This window comes from Apteryx mantelli, chromosome 1, assembly GCF_036417845.1.
Source record: "Apteryx mantelli isolate bAptMan1 chromosome 1, bAptMan1.hap1, whole genome shotgun sequence".
Classification (NCBI taxonomy): domain Eukaryota; kingdom Metazoa; phylum Chordata; class Aves; order Apterygiformes; family Apterygidae; genus Apteryx; species Apteryx mantelli.
Genome location: NC_089978.1, coordinates 33915318 through 33932182, shown reverse-complemented (window position 1 = coordinate 33932182; position 16865 = coordinate 33915318). Strand labels below are relative to the sequence as shown.

At 35.4% G+C, this 16865-nt stretch overlaps 1 protein-coding gene across 8 annotated transcripts in view; it reads right to left on the bottom strand.

Moving 5' to 3' along the window:
- Positions 1 to 16865, bottom strand: part of ZC3H13 (zinc finger CCCH-type containing 13) — a 50659-nt gene that overhangs the window by 29128 nt on the left and 4666 nt on the right. For 3 of the 8 annotated variants that reach the window (XM_067292268.1, XM_067292275.1, XM_067292295.1), the window contains exons 2-5: positions 15223 to 15348; positions 14658 to 14767; positions 8831 to 8942; positions 2033 to 2141 (exon numbers count right to left, since the gene is read on the bottom strand). In XM_067292268.1, coding sequence (XP_067148369.1) covers positions 2033 to 2141; positions 8831 to 8942; positions 14658 to 14767; positions 15223 to 15339 — 448 coding nt within the window. In that variant the 5' untranslated portion in view covers positions 15340 to 15348. Of the gene's footprint in view, positions 1 to 2032; positions 2142 to 8830; positions 8943 to 14657; positions 14768 to 15222; positions 15349 to 16865 lie in introns of those variants that run through there. The other 5 variants (XM_067292271.1, XM_067292303.1, XM_067292281.1 and 2 more) reach the window with 5 other exon arrangements.

Sequence of the window (16865 nt, the reverse complement as noted above, 5' to 3'; positions counted from 1 at the left end):
ACAGCATAGATTCTTTCCCAGTCCATCTGTCTACCTATGTAACACCCACTGCAACTTAACAGACAGTACTTCTACTTCCGCCATGTCAGAGGTTTTAACTATTATGAACACCAATTTGAAAAAATCATAATTCTCAAGATGAAAGGCCTAATGTCTAAGGCTTAAGATATTCAAAGTACCTATTTACGTAATGAAAGTTTTTGTGTTGCAAACCTTTTTGAATTAGATTCTATTTGCATACCTACATGCCACAGGACAGAGCTTATTAAAACACCCAGAAAGTTCAAGTTTAGAAAGGGCTGAAAATATATTATGGCTGCTTTTCTAAAAGTTAGAAAATCTCACAGAACAGAAAATTTCTTTTGGATTTTATGAGAGTGACAGAGGTGGCAGTAGAAGAAAATATCAAAAAAAAATCTCAGTAGTACATTAAGGAATGTGTTTACTATTCTTTTAATTGCTTCTAAAAACTTCTGTTAATATTTGCCTTCACATTCTCTATTCATACATTGTGCTTAAGACACAGCAGAACAGTATCTGCAACACTTGCAACTTTTTATAGAAAAGCTACCTACTCAATGAAATTTACGGTGGAGCCTCATTCCACAAATAGATCCATTATATCTAAATTCACTCAAGAAATTTCAGTGGCTTTCCTTTTTTCAAAAACAAAGTCTGCCACATGGGCTATTGAACCTTTACTTTCTACATTTATTAAATCTTTATTTCTTACATTATAACCAACTACTAGACAAGCAATCAATCAACAAGCAACTAACATTTATGTGTTTAGCCAAAATTGACTTCAAGCTATCATAAAACTGCAACATTATGCTGAAGATCTCTATAATTTGAGAGAAATTTTTACCACAGTTCTGTGTAAATTTTTAGGCACGCTAATTTAAAGTCACATACTTATCTTCCAATATACAACAGTTGCTTCCTCCCCCCAAATACTTAATACAAAACCCTTTGTTTAGGAAGGCACTGTGGCTGTCCACATTTTGTTTCCACCCTGAAGAACTTCCAATTTAACATAAACTTAAAGCAAAAGTGCTAAGCATACAGAATCATTTGCACATTTCAAAAGATTTTGTGTCATATGAAGCTTTAATACAATGTAGATATGTGTTTTATACAATTATTTATATCTTGTCTCTTGTGTAAGACAAGAGTTGTAAACTCTGGAAAAGGACTGTTTTTTTGTTTGGCTACAATTTTTGGTAGAAAGAATCCTCAAAGGTGGATCAGGATCCCCATGTTCTCTTGTCATATTGTAACTACTGCTGAAACACTGATATTTACAAAACTAGGTAAACACCAAACTTCATTAGAAGCTGTTGTAATTTCACTGTCAGGTTAATTTGGTCTCTAACAAAAGGGAAATGGAAAGACTCAGGAGAGAGAGGAGAAAACAAGACAGTTTTTTCCTCAACTGTCTGCACTGTAAATGGATGGATATTATCAACACCATGGACAATGAAATCATCTTTTAACCATAAAAAAAGACTACAGCAGTAATGCAAACTTCTTACAACTCTTTCAGTTGTTTTGAAAGGTGAATAGTTCACCAAATTCTACCTTCAGCTGTTACACTCATTCTAGTCAAGCCCTCCTTAATGAGACAGTCCACACCAACACAAATCATTGAAAAAAAATCCCGCTGCCTTTAGGCTTCAAATGAGTTATATGCTCTCTTCTCAATCCTACCAGTTTCAAAAAAAAATTTAGATGTCATCTGGATTCAACTACTGACCTAGATGTGAAAGGCTCAGCCACAGAGCACCCAACGGCCAAGTTACATGTTGTCTGAGGAATGGAAAAAGTGTCCGTTTTCTAAACAAGTTGGTTTTACTATTGTAGCAGTCCAACTCAGACTGCTTCTTTGCTCATCTCCAAAAACAGATGTTAATGATCACCGCATAAAAGTATGTTGCTTAGAGACTGAATTTTTAACCATTCTGCTTTACTTACAGTCTGACAATCCTGTAATACTTGAACTGTAGGGGACCACTGGTTTAATTTCACTTACCTTCTCTATTTGTTTCCCAATCCCCATTTTCCTCTTCACTTTCTGGTGTTCTCTCCTTTGTAATTTTGATATCCTCCTTTTCTCTGTGTCTTCCTCGTGAAGACTCTTTCTATAAAGGGAAAAATGCTGAATTAAACAAGTTTTTTTTTAAAAAAGAAGCCTGAAGAAGCAGGTACATTTTACATGGTATTTGGGGCTTCTTTGTTTTTTAATAGTAAAAAAGTCTTTTCCCCTTTGGTCTGTTGAACAAATTCCTTCTTAAATGTGCAGAGACTCCACAGGCAAAATATTCTAATGCAATTTCATACAATCAGTATGCAAACAGCAGACGGGGAGAAGAAAGAAGAAGGGATCCATAAAATAGGAAGGTTTAAAGGCAGGGCAAGAATCAAGCATGTATCAGAGAATCAGGTTTAAAATAGGAACCGAAAGAACAAATCACTTTCGTAAGACCAGAAGTTTAATGAGCATTTAAACAGTATGTTTTTAACAGCTTGAATAAGAGTTCTCAGCTGTAAATAAGAATATCTGTATTCAAGGCAGATGAGCCTGCTTAACTCTACAGAGGATAAGGATGTGTGAAAGAGGGAAGAAAAAAAAAAATAGAGAACCTTGGCTGGTAGAAGAAGGAGTGAAAAAAAAAAAGCAACACACAGGGATCAAGTTTTGATGATAGCTTTATCTTTGATCTTTCATTGGCCCAGAGTTATTAGTCAAGTCTAACTATTGCAGTACCACCCACTTTGCATTCAGCAGATGGTCCTACAGATACCTAAGGAAGCCAGAGACTCCTCTTACAGGAAATAAGACTGTTTCAAAAGTGCTCTCTTTTTCTCCTCCTCCTACCTGCCAATAGTAAAGCTGCACAGTTGTATCACTGCCTCTGCTGAATCAATATCCTCTAGACAATCTACTTGGACTTGAGTGGAATAAAGAACAAAGTTTTTTCACTACTCGCAAAAAAAGTACATCCAAGTTTAGAAGTATCTCAGATTAATTTAGTAAGTAGGAAATCAGAAAGAGCATAATGAAAGCCTGCCACGTTTCCTTTGAGTCCTCCCCTCCCCTTATTCTGTCTTTTGGGGATTCTTCAGTTTTGATGTGCGGGACCCTTTGTTTTATGCCAAGAAAAGGATATTCCGGAGAATTTCACTAGCTATTCCTTATCAGGAATTAGATCTTTGCTTGATTTCAGTCCTAAACATCATCTTAGAAATATAGTAAGGAAATAATATAACACTTTGGACAGTCACTCACAAGTGAACAAAATTCAACTTTTCCTTTTTATTCATTAAACTAGATATAAGATATTAATATTATTAACTATATACATGATGACATAACAAGTATTGCTTTTATTTTACCTAGTGAACTGAAACATATTACAATGTACAATTATCTTGAAGCCTCTCATCTTGATGCATTAAGCACATCATAAGTCTTAGAAGGTTTGAAAAAACTAACAGGCCACTAAAAAAAAAAAAAAAAAAAAAAACACAAAGGAACTTCATATTAAAAAACTAATTCCGGTCATGTTTAACTAAAAACAGCTTGTAGTGTAAGAAGGAAAAGAAAGTTAATTTTTCTTCTTTTTTATGACAGGACCTCTTAAATGATGCACAAGATTCTAACCTGGCAAGTCACATTAGTTTCTCTGACCTCAACTGCAGACAAGTTACATCAGGTAAGCCATAATCCTATCATGTACAAAAGGCACTCAGGTCTAAGAACAAGAATTGTACTAAGCTCCAAAGTTGAGAGTACAAACTTGAAGAGAAAATGACACTGAAGAGATTTGAAAAGTTCTGACTTATCAGCAAGCCTCACTTGCAGCCATTTCTTTAGAACATTTTCATTTTTCCAGACTGCCCTCTTTGCTGACTGCAACTGTTCTGTTAAACTCTTTATTTCTACTATATACTCCAAATAATTGCTATTATATAAACAAATAAAATTTCTTAAGTACAAATACTAGTTTCTATTAATCCAACACTATTTGTTACTAGCAAACTGAAATATGAACATTAAGACATCCTTTATGTACTGCCTTTAAGAAAAAAATTCTCAAAGCCTATTTATAAAATAACTTTTCAACAAAGCAAGTACAGTTCAGTCAGAATGCTTCAAGTCCAATGCAATTTAGTAAGTACTCCATGTTAAAAATCATACACAACCTGAATATATCTTGCCTACATCTCCAAACTTACAACCAGACATAAGCATCCTGAAACGCTGGCCTGTATTTTCTCCTTCAGTGGAGAGATTCGGTAGTGGCAGTAGTGGGACAATCATACTTCTACAGAAGAACTGAGAACAAAATGCCTATGAAAGAAATTTTATTGTAATTATCAAATATAGGTGAAGTGAATAGACGATTTTTATGCCAGCATGCTATTTTACAAGTCACAACAACTTGATCCAAGCCCATTATAAACTAACAACTTCAGTTTAATTGTCATGAGAAAAGATTCTGGTAACATACCATCTTAAAAAAAAAAAAAATCTCAATTTAGACATTCTTTTCCTAGAATATATATTAAAAATTTCTCATGGAAAAGTCTTCAACATATTCCTTTTGTTGCATTTGTTTTACTTACAGTATGTTCCCTCATACTGTGTGCTATACTGGTTAATGAGCAAGTATTTCATTCGTATCCTCACAGATGATCCTGTACATTACAAAGTTTGTCTGTCTCTCGCCCTTACTGAGCCAAAAACAAAAAAGGTCAAACTCCTAAAGGCCAAAAGCATGTCTTTTTTCTGTATTTGAAGGTGCAGTATGCACTTCAGATACACCTGCAAACTATTTATCTGCAGACTCTGGAAAACACCATTTACCAGAAGACAAACGATAAACTTTCATAATAATCTAATTATTTACTAAACAAACAAACAAACAAACAACAACAACAAAAAAACAACAGTATATTGTCCTAAGCATAGACAACAATTTAGCAGACTTTGTCTATGCTGTTTTCAGGTATATGCTCAAAGTTATACTTTGCATGTGTTGCATAGATTATTGCAGTTTAATACCGAATTTCAGGAGAAATACTACTTAAGGAGGGAAAAAATTAGACATTATTACTGAACTCCGTGAGATTTTATTACATCTAATATCTACTTAAGTTGAAGATCCACACCTCATAAGATGTGATCAGCACCCACAGCACAAGGTTTAATGCCTACTTGAATAAATTTCCCACTAAAGCCAGAAGAATTTGGCCAAGTACCAAAGGATTCATGCAGTCTGCAAAACATGCTTCTAGTCAAGTGTTATCTTGCCAATACTGATGGACAAAATATTCATAACATTCTTATAACATACAATTCTTACAAGGCAGAAGTTTCAGCTTCTCTCTTGTCAGCACATGTACATGCAGCAGTGGTATAAACTAATTTAAAAGCAAAAATTCTTTTAAATCTAGAACAAGCTACTAAGTATTATAGCTAGAATCGTTTGGGTAAGCACAGTATTATTTTGCTCTACATATAGTACCTTTATAGCATAAACTACTGCCATACAATACAAACGTTCAAGAAAACGAATCTGAAATTTCCCTGAAACAAACAGATATTGATTCCTTTTCAGAGATGGAAGACAATGCTGACTTCCATTTCCAGTGCAGATATTCAGAAGCCACGATGACAAAAAGCACAAGATAGGAAACAAACACACAAGCAAATTTTTCTTACAAACACCTTTCACCTAAAGGTAAATTAAGTTCTTCCCCCTGTTTCTCCCAAATCACACAAACTTCACGGAAATTGTTTTAGATAATACTTCGAATACCTCCAATGTAACTGTCTTCTCAAAACACAGAAAATTCAACATGACAATTTCCAACTAAATATAATAAAGGCAAGAACCTTATCTAATTACTTGCAATGCATTTGATACACTAACACACAGCACTGAAATAATTCCAAACATAAATCTAAAAACATTGAAGCAACTGAGTTCAATGTAGCTGTCCATGCAATGCAGCATATTGTTTCTGGAAGTAACAGTACAACACATGAAGAAATAGTAAGGGATACTCTATAAGCTGTCCATATAGGAAGTTTCTTCCTAAAGATAGACAGATTTTACTGGTAAGCTTATGTCTCCAAGCAACAAGAACTCTCTCTCTTCTAAAAACATTTTATACTAGTTAAACTGTCTCAGCTTTCTGTGGAAGCTGCTCATGTATCTTCTTGTGGCAACCAGTAGAATTATTATATAGAAGGTAAATAGCATTTCCCTTTGGCATTTTCAGATTTGCCATTGTTTCTACTGGGATAAAGTATGAATAAGATGCATCTAATTTACATTCTCTCAACCACACATTATATGCATTCATCACATCTCCTTTCTCCTCCTCTCCAGTTTCATTCTCACCTCCTTGCCCACTTCAGAAGGATCTTTGACTACATTTCCCTTGCATAGGGGTGATCATAACCAAACAGCATTTCAAATAAAAGTGGACCATGAATTTTTATAGCGTAATATTAATCATTTTCTATTCCATTTTTATATACGTATTTGATTCTGTGACTGTGACTGCACTTCAAGCAGAAGTTTTCATTGAGCTGTCCACAATAACTTCTTTTTCTCCCAGCTGGTTTCACTTACTTTAAAAATTTTCACTCACGGCTTTTGGTTTTAATTAATTCCTTCACTGTGCATTACCTTGCATTTGCCAACACCAAGTTTCATCTGCCATTGTACTCCTCAAAACTATCTTTTCCCCAAGCCCCATGGCTTTCCTCAGACTTTATTAATCTCAACTAATATCTTCTGCAAAGTCTGCCATCTGGGGTGTTCAACACTTTTTTCCACATTCTTAAAAAATTAGCTATTTAGATGAAGCACCACGGCATCCTCTGTAACTTCATCATTTTGAAACTAATCTAACATTTTCCCTTTAGCTGGCCTCTAAACTCGATAACATTATACCTACTATTCTTTAACTGCTTATAGGTCCCAAAAGCTCCGTTTCCAAAGAAGCTATTTAGGATTTCATCTGTATCAAATAGTTCTCTTTCAGCCAGTACTCTGTTACAGTTTCAATTCTAGCAGACTGGTGAAGCACAAGTTTTGTGTGGAGGAGCAGTGCTCTCTTGCTCTTTTTTTCTTTTTTCTTCTTCTTTAAAGCCACAGTTACAAAACTTTTTATGGAACAAGCTATTTGTCATTATTTCAAAACAAAGTTAAGATTTCTTATGTAGTTCCTCAGTTATCCCAGAAGTTTTGATAAGAGATGAAACTGTCAATCATTAGATCTCCATCACAGGCACAGCTTTAATGATGGAGCAAGATTTCTGTTAGCAGTTCAGCCACTTGAGTCTTCTGTTCTTTTAGAACTCCTGGTCCTTTGCAATACAAGTGTTGACAGCTGTCCCTCTTCCTCTACTTGTTCCAGAATCTTTTCTTTGGATATCCCAGCTTTTGACAGTTGCGTCCATGCAATCAATATGAAAGCTCAGTGATTTCCTGAATCTTTTATTTTATGAGATTGATGCAGAGGAATTTTCTCTCTGCAATACACTTATCCTGTAAATAACTCTAGTACTTTAACAGACCCACTAATTCTCTGATTCCTTTTGATCCTTCCAATTCACTTCATTTGGGGTTTCATTTTTTAAGAGTATTTTATTATTACTTTAATAGACCACTATAAAAAGCAGGGTTAACTAATCAAAAGTAAAAATTACACCCAAATTAAGAGTTATACCAGGAGAGAAAAAATTATAGTAAATTGTTAATAATGGTTGGAAAAAACACTTTTCCCACCATCTGTTCTCAATAACTAAACAGTTTGTTCAAACTATTAGAAAATAAAAGAAACACATTTAAGTAAAAGAATAAAAGACTGAAATTTTATGCAAATAAACAGCAACTGAAAGCATGATTGGAAGGTAAGCCATTCTGTTAATTTAATGATAGCAGCTGCTGTTGATTTCTGTACACCTGACATAAAATCCATTTTACACAGCAAGTAGAAACAGACCCAGAGAAAAAGAGAATGCCATTAATATCTGCAGAAGCAAAACCAAACTTTCACAAAGAACTTTTAACTGTTATTTTTATGAAGATAGTCTTAAAAAAACATGATGGAACATCAGGGACACACTGATGCTATTGTTACACAGGTGCAGCGTCACGCTACCAGCTCTGCCCTCTTTGTAACATCAGTGCAGGAACAGATAACACAGGTTTTAAAATAAGTAACTTCTGATATTTGAGTGGAGTAGGGCTGCAGAAAGATGCTTAGAAAGTGAGAACGATAATGAATGAATTGGTTGCAAAATCCAAAAGTGGGCATTTGGGAGGCCAATGAGTATGTGAGGAGGAAGGTGAAATGAACCAGCACAGCTGTAACTGTATGGTCTCATTAGAAGGGAATTTGGAATAAGCAAAACGCCAACTGGAGTCAGGATGCATGTAAACGACGGATATGAAGGAACATGGGAGGAAAAAAAGTAAATGACTGGAACAATAGTTAATACTTTTTTTGATAGTATCAAAAAGTTTGCACTGTTATTAAATACCTGTGTATCAATATTTATAACATATTTCAATCTGCAGAATTTATAAAATTTTTGAAACCAGAAGATCGAAAAGCACTATAAAATTGCAAAATAATTAAAATAACACATCTGTTAAGACACTTTATAATAAAATATGTCACAATCTATGTACAAAATTACCAAATTTTAAAACATTTTAAATTACAAGCCACCATGACCAGGTTTCTAGGACACACTGCCAATTGCTACTGAGTGATTCTGGAGTTTTGCAAACTCCATTCTTACCCTAACAGGAGAGGATGATTCTTCTGTATTTCGTTTCTGTGGCTCAGCCTCAACGTCCTGACGTTTGTTCTTCATTCTTTCCCGAAGATCCCCAGTTGGCCTTTCTGGTGACCTGTATAATACAGAAACATAATATAACCAGTTCTATGGGATTATTTTTAAAGCAATACTATCTGTCTTTTAACTGTTTTTGTTATCAGTATATACAGAAAGATCTAAACCTCCCACCCAAAAGTGATGAGGATGAAGAAAAACATTGAATTCTAACAGGTTTAAGCATTCTAAAAAAACCTCTTTCAGACCATCAAGACAGACTTGACTCTAGGAGAAAAACTATGTTATGGCTCAGTTACCATTCCTGATCAGTTCAGGTGATCCTAGACACAGCAAATCTGCTTTTTCTGACTATCATGCAAATCCATTTCACAATCAGTCTTTCCAGGCATCTTTAGCCTTTTCCATATTTTAAGCTGCATTGATTTTGTGTGCGTGTGTGTGTATGTGTGCATGCATGTACACATATGTACACACACTTATTTACATATATAAAAATTAAAGCAGAGTCAAACCACTGTAGACCGGCAATAATAGTCATACAGAAGCACAACTCCGAATATGGATGAAGTCCATGAGTTGAGATCACCTGACCTAGCTGCTATTCTCCTGTGACCTTGATCAGACAACAACACAAAGAAAAGCTGTTGTGGACCATGCATCAGAAATTCACTTTTGGAGACCTTGTTTATTTTCCATCTTGCAATAGCATAATTATTCCATTATTTTTTAAACAAACAATAATGGAATAACTGTACTAGTCACACAACTTTATAGTGTACCTTCTGTAAAAAGTATTACTGTGAGGTGTGCAGGGAGAGGGAAGATACACTGCTACAAAACATGTATATAATTTCACCCCCCCCCCCACTACAGATCAACAAATTCATCTACCCCTTATGGGTTAAAAGGGAACGACTCTTGCATTTAGACAAGTTCATAACCAAAGGGGATGGTAGGAGCTGCTGCAAATGACATTTTGGTTCAAGTAAGCAATTTACTTTGCATATAAATCTAGCTTGATATTGAGTTTGGTGCTTCTGTGATGGCTGTTAGCCATAATTACAGATGCTTATGTGAGATGGTTCTGTGAAGGTACAGGATCTGTACAGATTAATTTCCACTAAAGAATCATAAAGAGATACTGATGCTACCTTAGCGAATGAATAATGAAATCTGCATTTGCTTCATTTTCCAAAATGAATTAACGTTTCCATTTAGAAACTGCCCACCCCTTCCTCAGTCACAAAATACACAATGGGTCAACTTTCTTTCACAATTTCTGCATAAAAAATATTTAAATTAATAATATGATTTCACTTTCAAACTGTGCACATTTGAAGCACAGTAATTTACTTCCACTTCCTTTTTTTGGAAGGTTTTCTACATTTAATGCTTTAAATTGCATCATGATGTTAAATGTCTTAAGATCCACGAAGAAAAAGACCAGTGACTGCTGTCATTTTTAAATACATTTAATTCTTCATGAAATTGTCAATACAGGTCACTCTAGATCAGAGGAAAGGTACAACAGTAGCATGCTGTTTCTTTCGGCACTAACACTGATCAAATAATATCCAGCATACAAATATAAGCAAGGTATATTCCTTCCATGCATGACTATCATCTTTAAAGCATCTAGCTTTAGCAAAGGCTATGATTCAAAGTATTTTTTTAAGCCTAGAAACATAATTCCCTTGCATTATCAAAACTAACTCTCTGAAGCATTTCAAACCGTTAGCTACCTCAACAAAACATCTGTCAATGTTAAAGTGGCAATTCAATGCCTTCTGTTCATTTAATTATTATTAATATTCCAGCTATGGCACAAAGGATCTGGATTTGTGAAACAGATAAAATTATTTTAAAAAGCAAAGAAACTGTAGACAATGTACTAGTAACTTTCCTCCTCAAAAGCAGTAATTCTCAGGGGGGAAAAAAAGCCTGTAGCTGAAGGAGAAAAGCAAGAGAACTTACACAGAATGCAGGTTATCTACTTTCTAGAGAGACATAAGATACTGTGATATTATTAATGTCTTCCTCCTGCCCCCTCACCCCCACAAAGTTACAGGGCAGAGTGAAAAAACACATCCAAACAATTTCACTCTCCATTAACACCTTTTCCAGTGTGGAAAGGAGGGAAGAAAATGCTTAGTTTATTATAGCATTATTCAGGTCTACCTTAAGATCATTAAAGTCACCAAACAATCACAGTAATGAAAAACAAACTGAAGTTATCATTTTTTATAGCTTTGTGAGATAGCACTGGAGCAAAATCAAGGTAACCATCCTACCCAAACAAAAAACAAAAAAAGCATCATAAAAGCCAAAACAGTCTTTTATTAGACTTAAAATTTGTCAAATACTTAAAACATCATTAGTCAGGAAACCATGACTGTTTTCAGATACTTTGGCTTAATGCACAGAAAATAAGCTGGCTTATTAACAGTTTTTTTTTCCTTTAGGTGTTCCACAATATTTTTGTAATAATGGCTTCTTTTCTCTCTATATATACATGTTTGTTTGTTTTTTAAGTAGCCTTTGGATATTCCAGGTAATAAACACAGGGCTGGGCAACCTGCTGAATTTCAAAAGATAAATACAATTTAACTTTACAGTTTGAGATGATATGGCTAGACTGCAAATGGCAGAACCTTTCATACACAGGCCTCCACATATTTTCACTAAACATTGAAAGAGAAAAGCTACTAATGAAAAATTTCTCTTCAATGATTTAATATTTTGTGCAGGGCCCATAAATTAAAAAAAACCCTACAATGCAGAATTTCACCCTTTCAAACTTTAAATAGTGGAGTTAAGTGATTTTAAACTGCATTATTTCCTGCAACAGTTCAGTTCTGCATATTAAACAGCTTGTTTGGAGTACATCCATTCACAGCAAGCGCCTCCTCACTCCTTATTTCTTTACCTATCTCAAAAAGTCAGGAACAGCTCCCTAGCAAAGGGAGCATATTACAATTTATATATTTGAATATATTTGAGTATATTTGGGGGGGGTGCATGCCTGCATGTGTATTTATTTATACACATTTACATTATACACTAATAATTGTATCATTATAACTGAACACTCATGAGACATTGCCCTGTTTTTCAGTTTCACGCATAATGATATTTGTACCCTTCAAAATCCAACAAGTTTACCTACTACTGCTGCTGATTTGGTTTGGTTTTTAAACCCAGTGGCTTAACTCTGCTGGAACAATGTGAGATTGACACAAGCTGAGCTCTGGCTAGATGTACTCACTGCAAGTGTATGGTTTTTCCTATATTTGAACTATTCTATACTAGTAGATCTGTAACTGTAGTCTGGGTTCAAAGGGAGGCACGCGCCCCAAGCGCAAGATCTGTCAAAGCATTTCTTCACATGACCTAGCTAAACATGTCTAGCTCCCAAGCACATAATCCATTCTGCACTGGATCCCAGGGTTTTTTCTTCATGGTTCCCAAAACAGTTTGTAAACACCGCTCTGTAACAATCCAGGATGAACAGCATCCCTCTCTTAGCCGATCCGACCCTGTGACTGCATAGGTCCTGGCAACAGTGCAAGAGAAACAGTAGGAGGGCTGCCAAGCAACTAGCCAACAATCTGCGTGGAGCAAGAGAGCAAAACTCTTTTGGGGATAGAACGTTTTGACACAGCTCTTTCCTTGTTGGCATCTCCTATTCCAGATGTCTGGAAGACAGCTTGATTGTTATCTACTGAGGGACAAAAATGGCTCTTGATAACATACATTTAACCATGCATTTGTCTGCTAAAATACAGCTTTGTATGTAAAAACACGCTCCTTACTTTTTTTTTTTTTTAATGGTAAGATTAAAATTCGTGGTGTAAGATGGACTATTAATGCTGAAATGTAGTTACATGTAAACTACCTTTAAGAGGCCTTTTCACACTTTGGAGTCAAGTTCTATTGTTTGATGGTGTTCTGAACTACGGGGGAGCGTTATGGTCAGCTAAAACCATTAACAACGAGACTAGTTTCAGACAGGTAGGAAATAGGAGGGGTAAGACAGATAGCTAATATGAGATGCTTTGTCCTACCAAATGGCTGGCAAAGCGGACAAGGGACTTCACTAGCAAGCCTGGCTGAACACATGTAGCCGCACCACCAGTATATCCCAGATACTCTAACAGGAATAATGCTTGAATTGAACTGATGCAGAAGCAGTGTTAGCTTGATTTGCACAAAGCCAATAAAAATGTATTTCAAATACCTGGAAAATGTTTGTAAACATGTCTGTAATGTTAAGTGGCGTGAAAAATGCCAAAATTCTGCAATGTACATAAACCAGCCTTTTCTGAGTCTGGCCTTTATTTGTCAGTTTTGGTGTGGGGGTGGGTAGGTGGGTCCCCCCCCCCCTTTTTTTTAACATAGCAGGCAAGCAAGCAGCAAGACCTGTCATTCGACTTTTTCATATAATCCTAACAGGAGGAAAAAGTTAGTAATAAAGAAGTAAACCAACATTAGTCTTAAATGTTAGTGATAACAGCGAAGCAAAAACAAAGCCTTAGTCTATCAAAGAAATGTGACTTTTCTTCAAATTACCAAGGAGAATGATACACTGAATGTTCCAAATACTGAAAGCAAGGTGAAAATGACATTCAATATATAATAGTTTTTAGATTTAAATTTAAACTTTATGAGTAAATCACCCCTTTTCTTTTTCCTATTTGGAACATTCAGTACAGAATAGAGTAAGATCCCTTACACACTGAAAGAAACATTAAGCTCAGTGACACATTTTGTATCCCAGCTGCTACCCCTTCAGGATCAATAAAAGATCAAACGAGCAAAATCAAGATCATCCTGAGAGTACGGCACAGCAATAGAGGAAAGAACCAGAACCTCATGCCAAGCTTCCTGTTTGACCTTCACAAAGTTTCTTAACTTTGATGCTTCAGTGTGCCCATCCATAAAAAAGGGTAACACTGACCTTACTGTAGCATTATGAAGCATAATTGTCTGTAAAATGCGAAGTCTTCATACAAAGAGGTACCATGTGAAAACTATGCAATCTTGTTTGCTCTTTATAGCTAGAACAGTACAGACTGACTGCTATGTTTAGTTTCTGCTAACAAGCACAGTGTTATACCACATAAAGGACACTGAGAAAAACAACATTTTATAGAGATACTAATGTATGAAGAGGCATATAAAAAAAGTATTCTCTTCTCAAAAATCAAGTAATTTTTTGAATCACCTCTTGTGATATAGGATATTTGTCATATACCTGACAGATATAGTCATGAAACTACTTTTTGAAGAGAAGCGTTTTTTCCACAACTAGAGAGAAAGGATAGACATTTTACTCATCAAACAATATCATGAAAGCAGAAGGGTTGCAAGTATGTGAGTACTGCTGTAAGTAGTTGCAAAACAGCATTTTAGTACAGGACAGAAAGGCATATCAGAAGCTGCAGTAACAGTATGTAATTAATAATTCATTTATTAAGGTATCTGAATTTCCCATTTCAAGTAATGTAAGAAGTTAATCTGCATCCAGCAGACTCCATTAATTTTTTTAAGCTATGTACACATAAAAATCCTGGGAAAACCCACTGCAATTTATGAAATCAATCGTTTTGAGCAGCTTCACAATGCAATTGGTTATTGCTAAAACATACCATTAGGCACACCACAGCATTTCTTTTTTTTTTTTTCTTTTTTTTTTTTTTTAAACAGAAGACAGTTGCAAAAGCAATTTTCCTACAGCATGTGAAGAATTCAAAGTGAGTTCTTGATTTACCTTCTATAACTGCTGCTATAGCCTTTACCTCGTGGTGAAGGGCCATGTACGAATCTACATGTGTTCCCATAGAGGCAGTTGCCAGTCTTCAGCCAGTTACGGCACTGTGTCTAAGAGACAGACATCACTGGGTGAATTTCACACTCATTTCTGGAAATACCATTGGTGTGAGTGTGGCAGAACAAACAAATGACTCCACGTTAACTCCCATTTATCTGTAAGTTCTGTCCACCAGTAATTTAATTCATTAAAAAAAAAAAAAAAAAAAAAAAAAAAAAACCAACAACGAACATCAGGTCTGGCAGAGAAAAATTTAGGCTGGTGAAAATACTGTTTAAATGTACAGTACTACTGCTCCTCTCCAAAAGCTGGGACAACATACGTTATTTGAAAATTCTAGTATTAGTATTTTGAACATCCATGCGTTAAGGAGTTCTTTTCACCATAACTAACATCAATGACACCTGGATATTTGGCACTTGCAAACTACTCTTTCCCACCATTTAGGTCCTGGAAAAGAAGATGCTGGGGTGGGGAGGAAAAGAAGAATACTTTTACAACTCACCTCTGCAGTATTTCCTGTGCTGGGTCCAAGCCTTTCAAACACACTGGGTCTTCGGGATGTGCTATCGGATATGGTCTTGGTATTTTCCACTGTGACCTTCCTTCTAATTTTTGACATTTTGTACTACTTCAACCAAAAAAAAAAGCAGAACTGTAAAATCCTTCAGTTTTTGAGCTATTGACACTGAACTCAGAATAAAATATTATGATATACTTTGTAAGAGTTGCTGCAGAGGTGATGAAGAAAGGAAAAAGTCATAAATGAATGGAATGTAACTAATTACAAGGAATGCCTCTGATTTGAGCTACTCAGCTGAACACCAGCAATGATTGTTTTTCATTTTATTTTATGACCCGCTTTGGATTCTTCAGCTTCCCTTTGGGAAAGATCAGATGATATTCTATTCGTTCAGACAGCAAACAAGACACAGAACAGCTGCTTTCCTTGATCAGGTATTTTTGTGCAACAACTCAAGTGACTTCAGGTGTAAAGAATATTTAATGTCACTTCACCAACCTCTCAGAAACATGTTCTGACTAGTAAAAACAGCTCCCAGTTTCAGAAACAAATGCCCAAATCAGACCTCCCATTTTTTTCCCCTTTGCTGTGTGCGATAACCTATTGAAAACCAACTTGCCATCATCCACACTCTGTATTCTTACTGATTTGTTATTGTACAATTATTTGGAACTGCCTGAGTTCAAGAAAAAAAAAAAGTGATGATACACTCCTTTAGAAATACCTCCTTTTATTAAAGGACGGATTTTGAAATGGATACAGCTTAAATTTGACAAATAAGGAAGTCACAATTTATCTTACCTGGGTAAGGAAGGAGTTATTGAATACAGAAAGAAACTATAAAAAAAGAGGAAGATATGGGGCACTAGAGACAGGTTACAGAGAGAGGGCAAAACGGTTTCCAAAACTATTGTCCATTCTTTGAATGTTACTGATCTGCACGGAAATAAAATCAACTTGGGAAAATCTGCCTGTTGCTGGACCTCTGCTACATTGCAAAATGTCATCATTCTGGAGCTCATTAGAGTAAAATGATTAGCCAAACACCAATCTTCTACCCTTCTGCTGTCTCTTCTGCTCCTGTCATCAACAGATCATTGTGTTCAGAACATGTACATTTAAAAAGTTAATTTATTTTCTTTTGTCTTATGCTCAAACAAGAATTATCAATGAAAAAAGCTCATCCATACTGTCAGAAGAATACACATTTAAACTAACCACCACCAGACTGGATTAATACAAATTTTTAATGATTTGAACAGTGATATGTTTCCATAGCATTCAGATTATAAGGTTCCACTCTACAGCAAAACACATAATATATAATGTATAAATGTATACATATAAAATGTATACATACATATAAAATGTAACACTGGTGTAACCTAGATTTTACACTTGACATTTGGATAGTGTCCCTTTTTTTCCTTGTACTTCAGTGAAACTTCATTATCTGAATCCCACGGTTACTTTAATGACAAGACTTCCCTAGAGGTCTGATGTCCGTGCACTTCCTACAGAGAAAACTCTGCTGACGCTCTTGCTAAGCACTTTAGCTCCTTTTCAAACAACTGGAGAAAGAAAGCTTAAGGTATATACTTGAGAAGACTTCTCAGTTCAGCCCT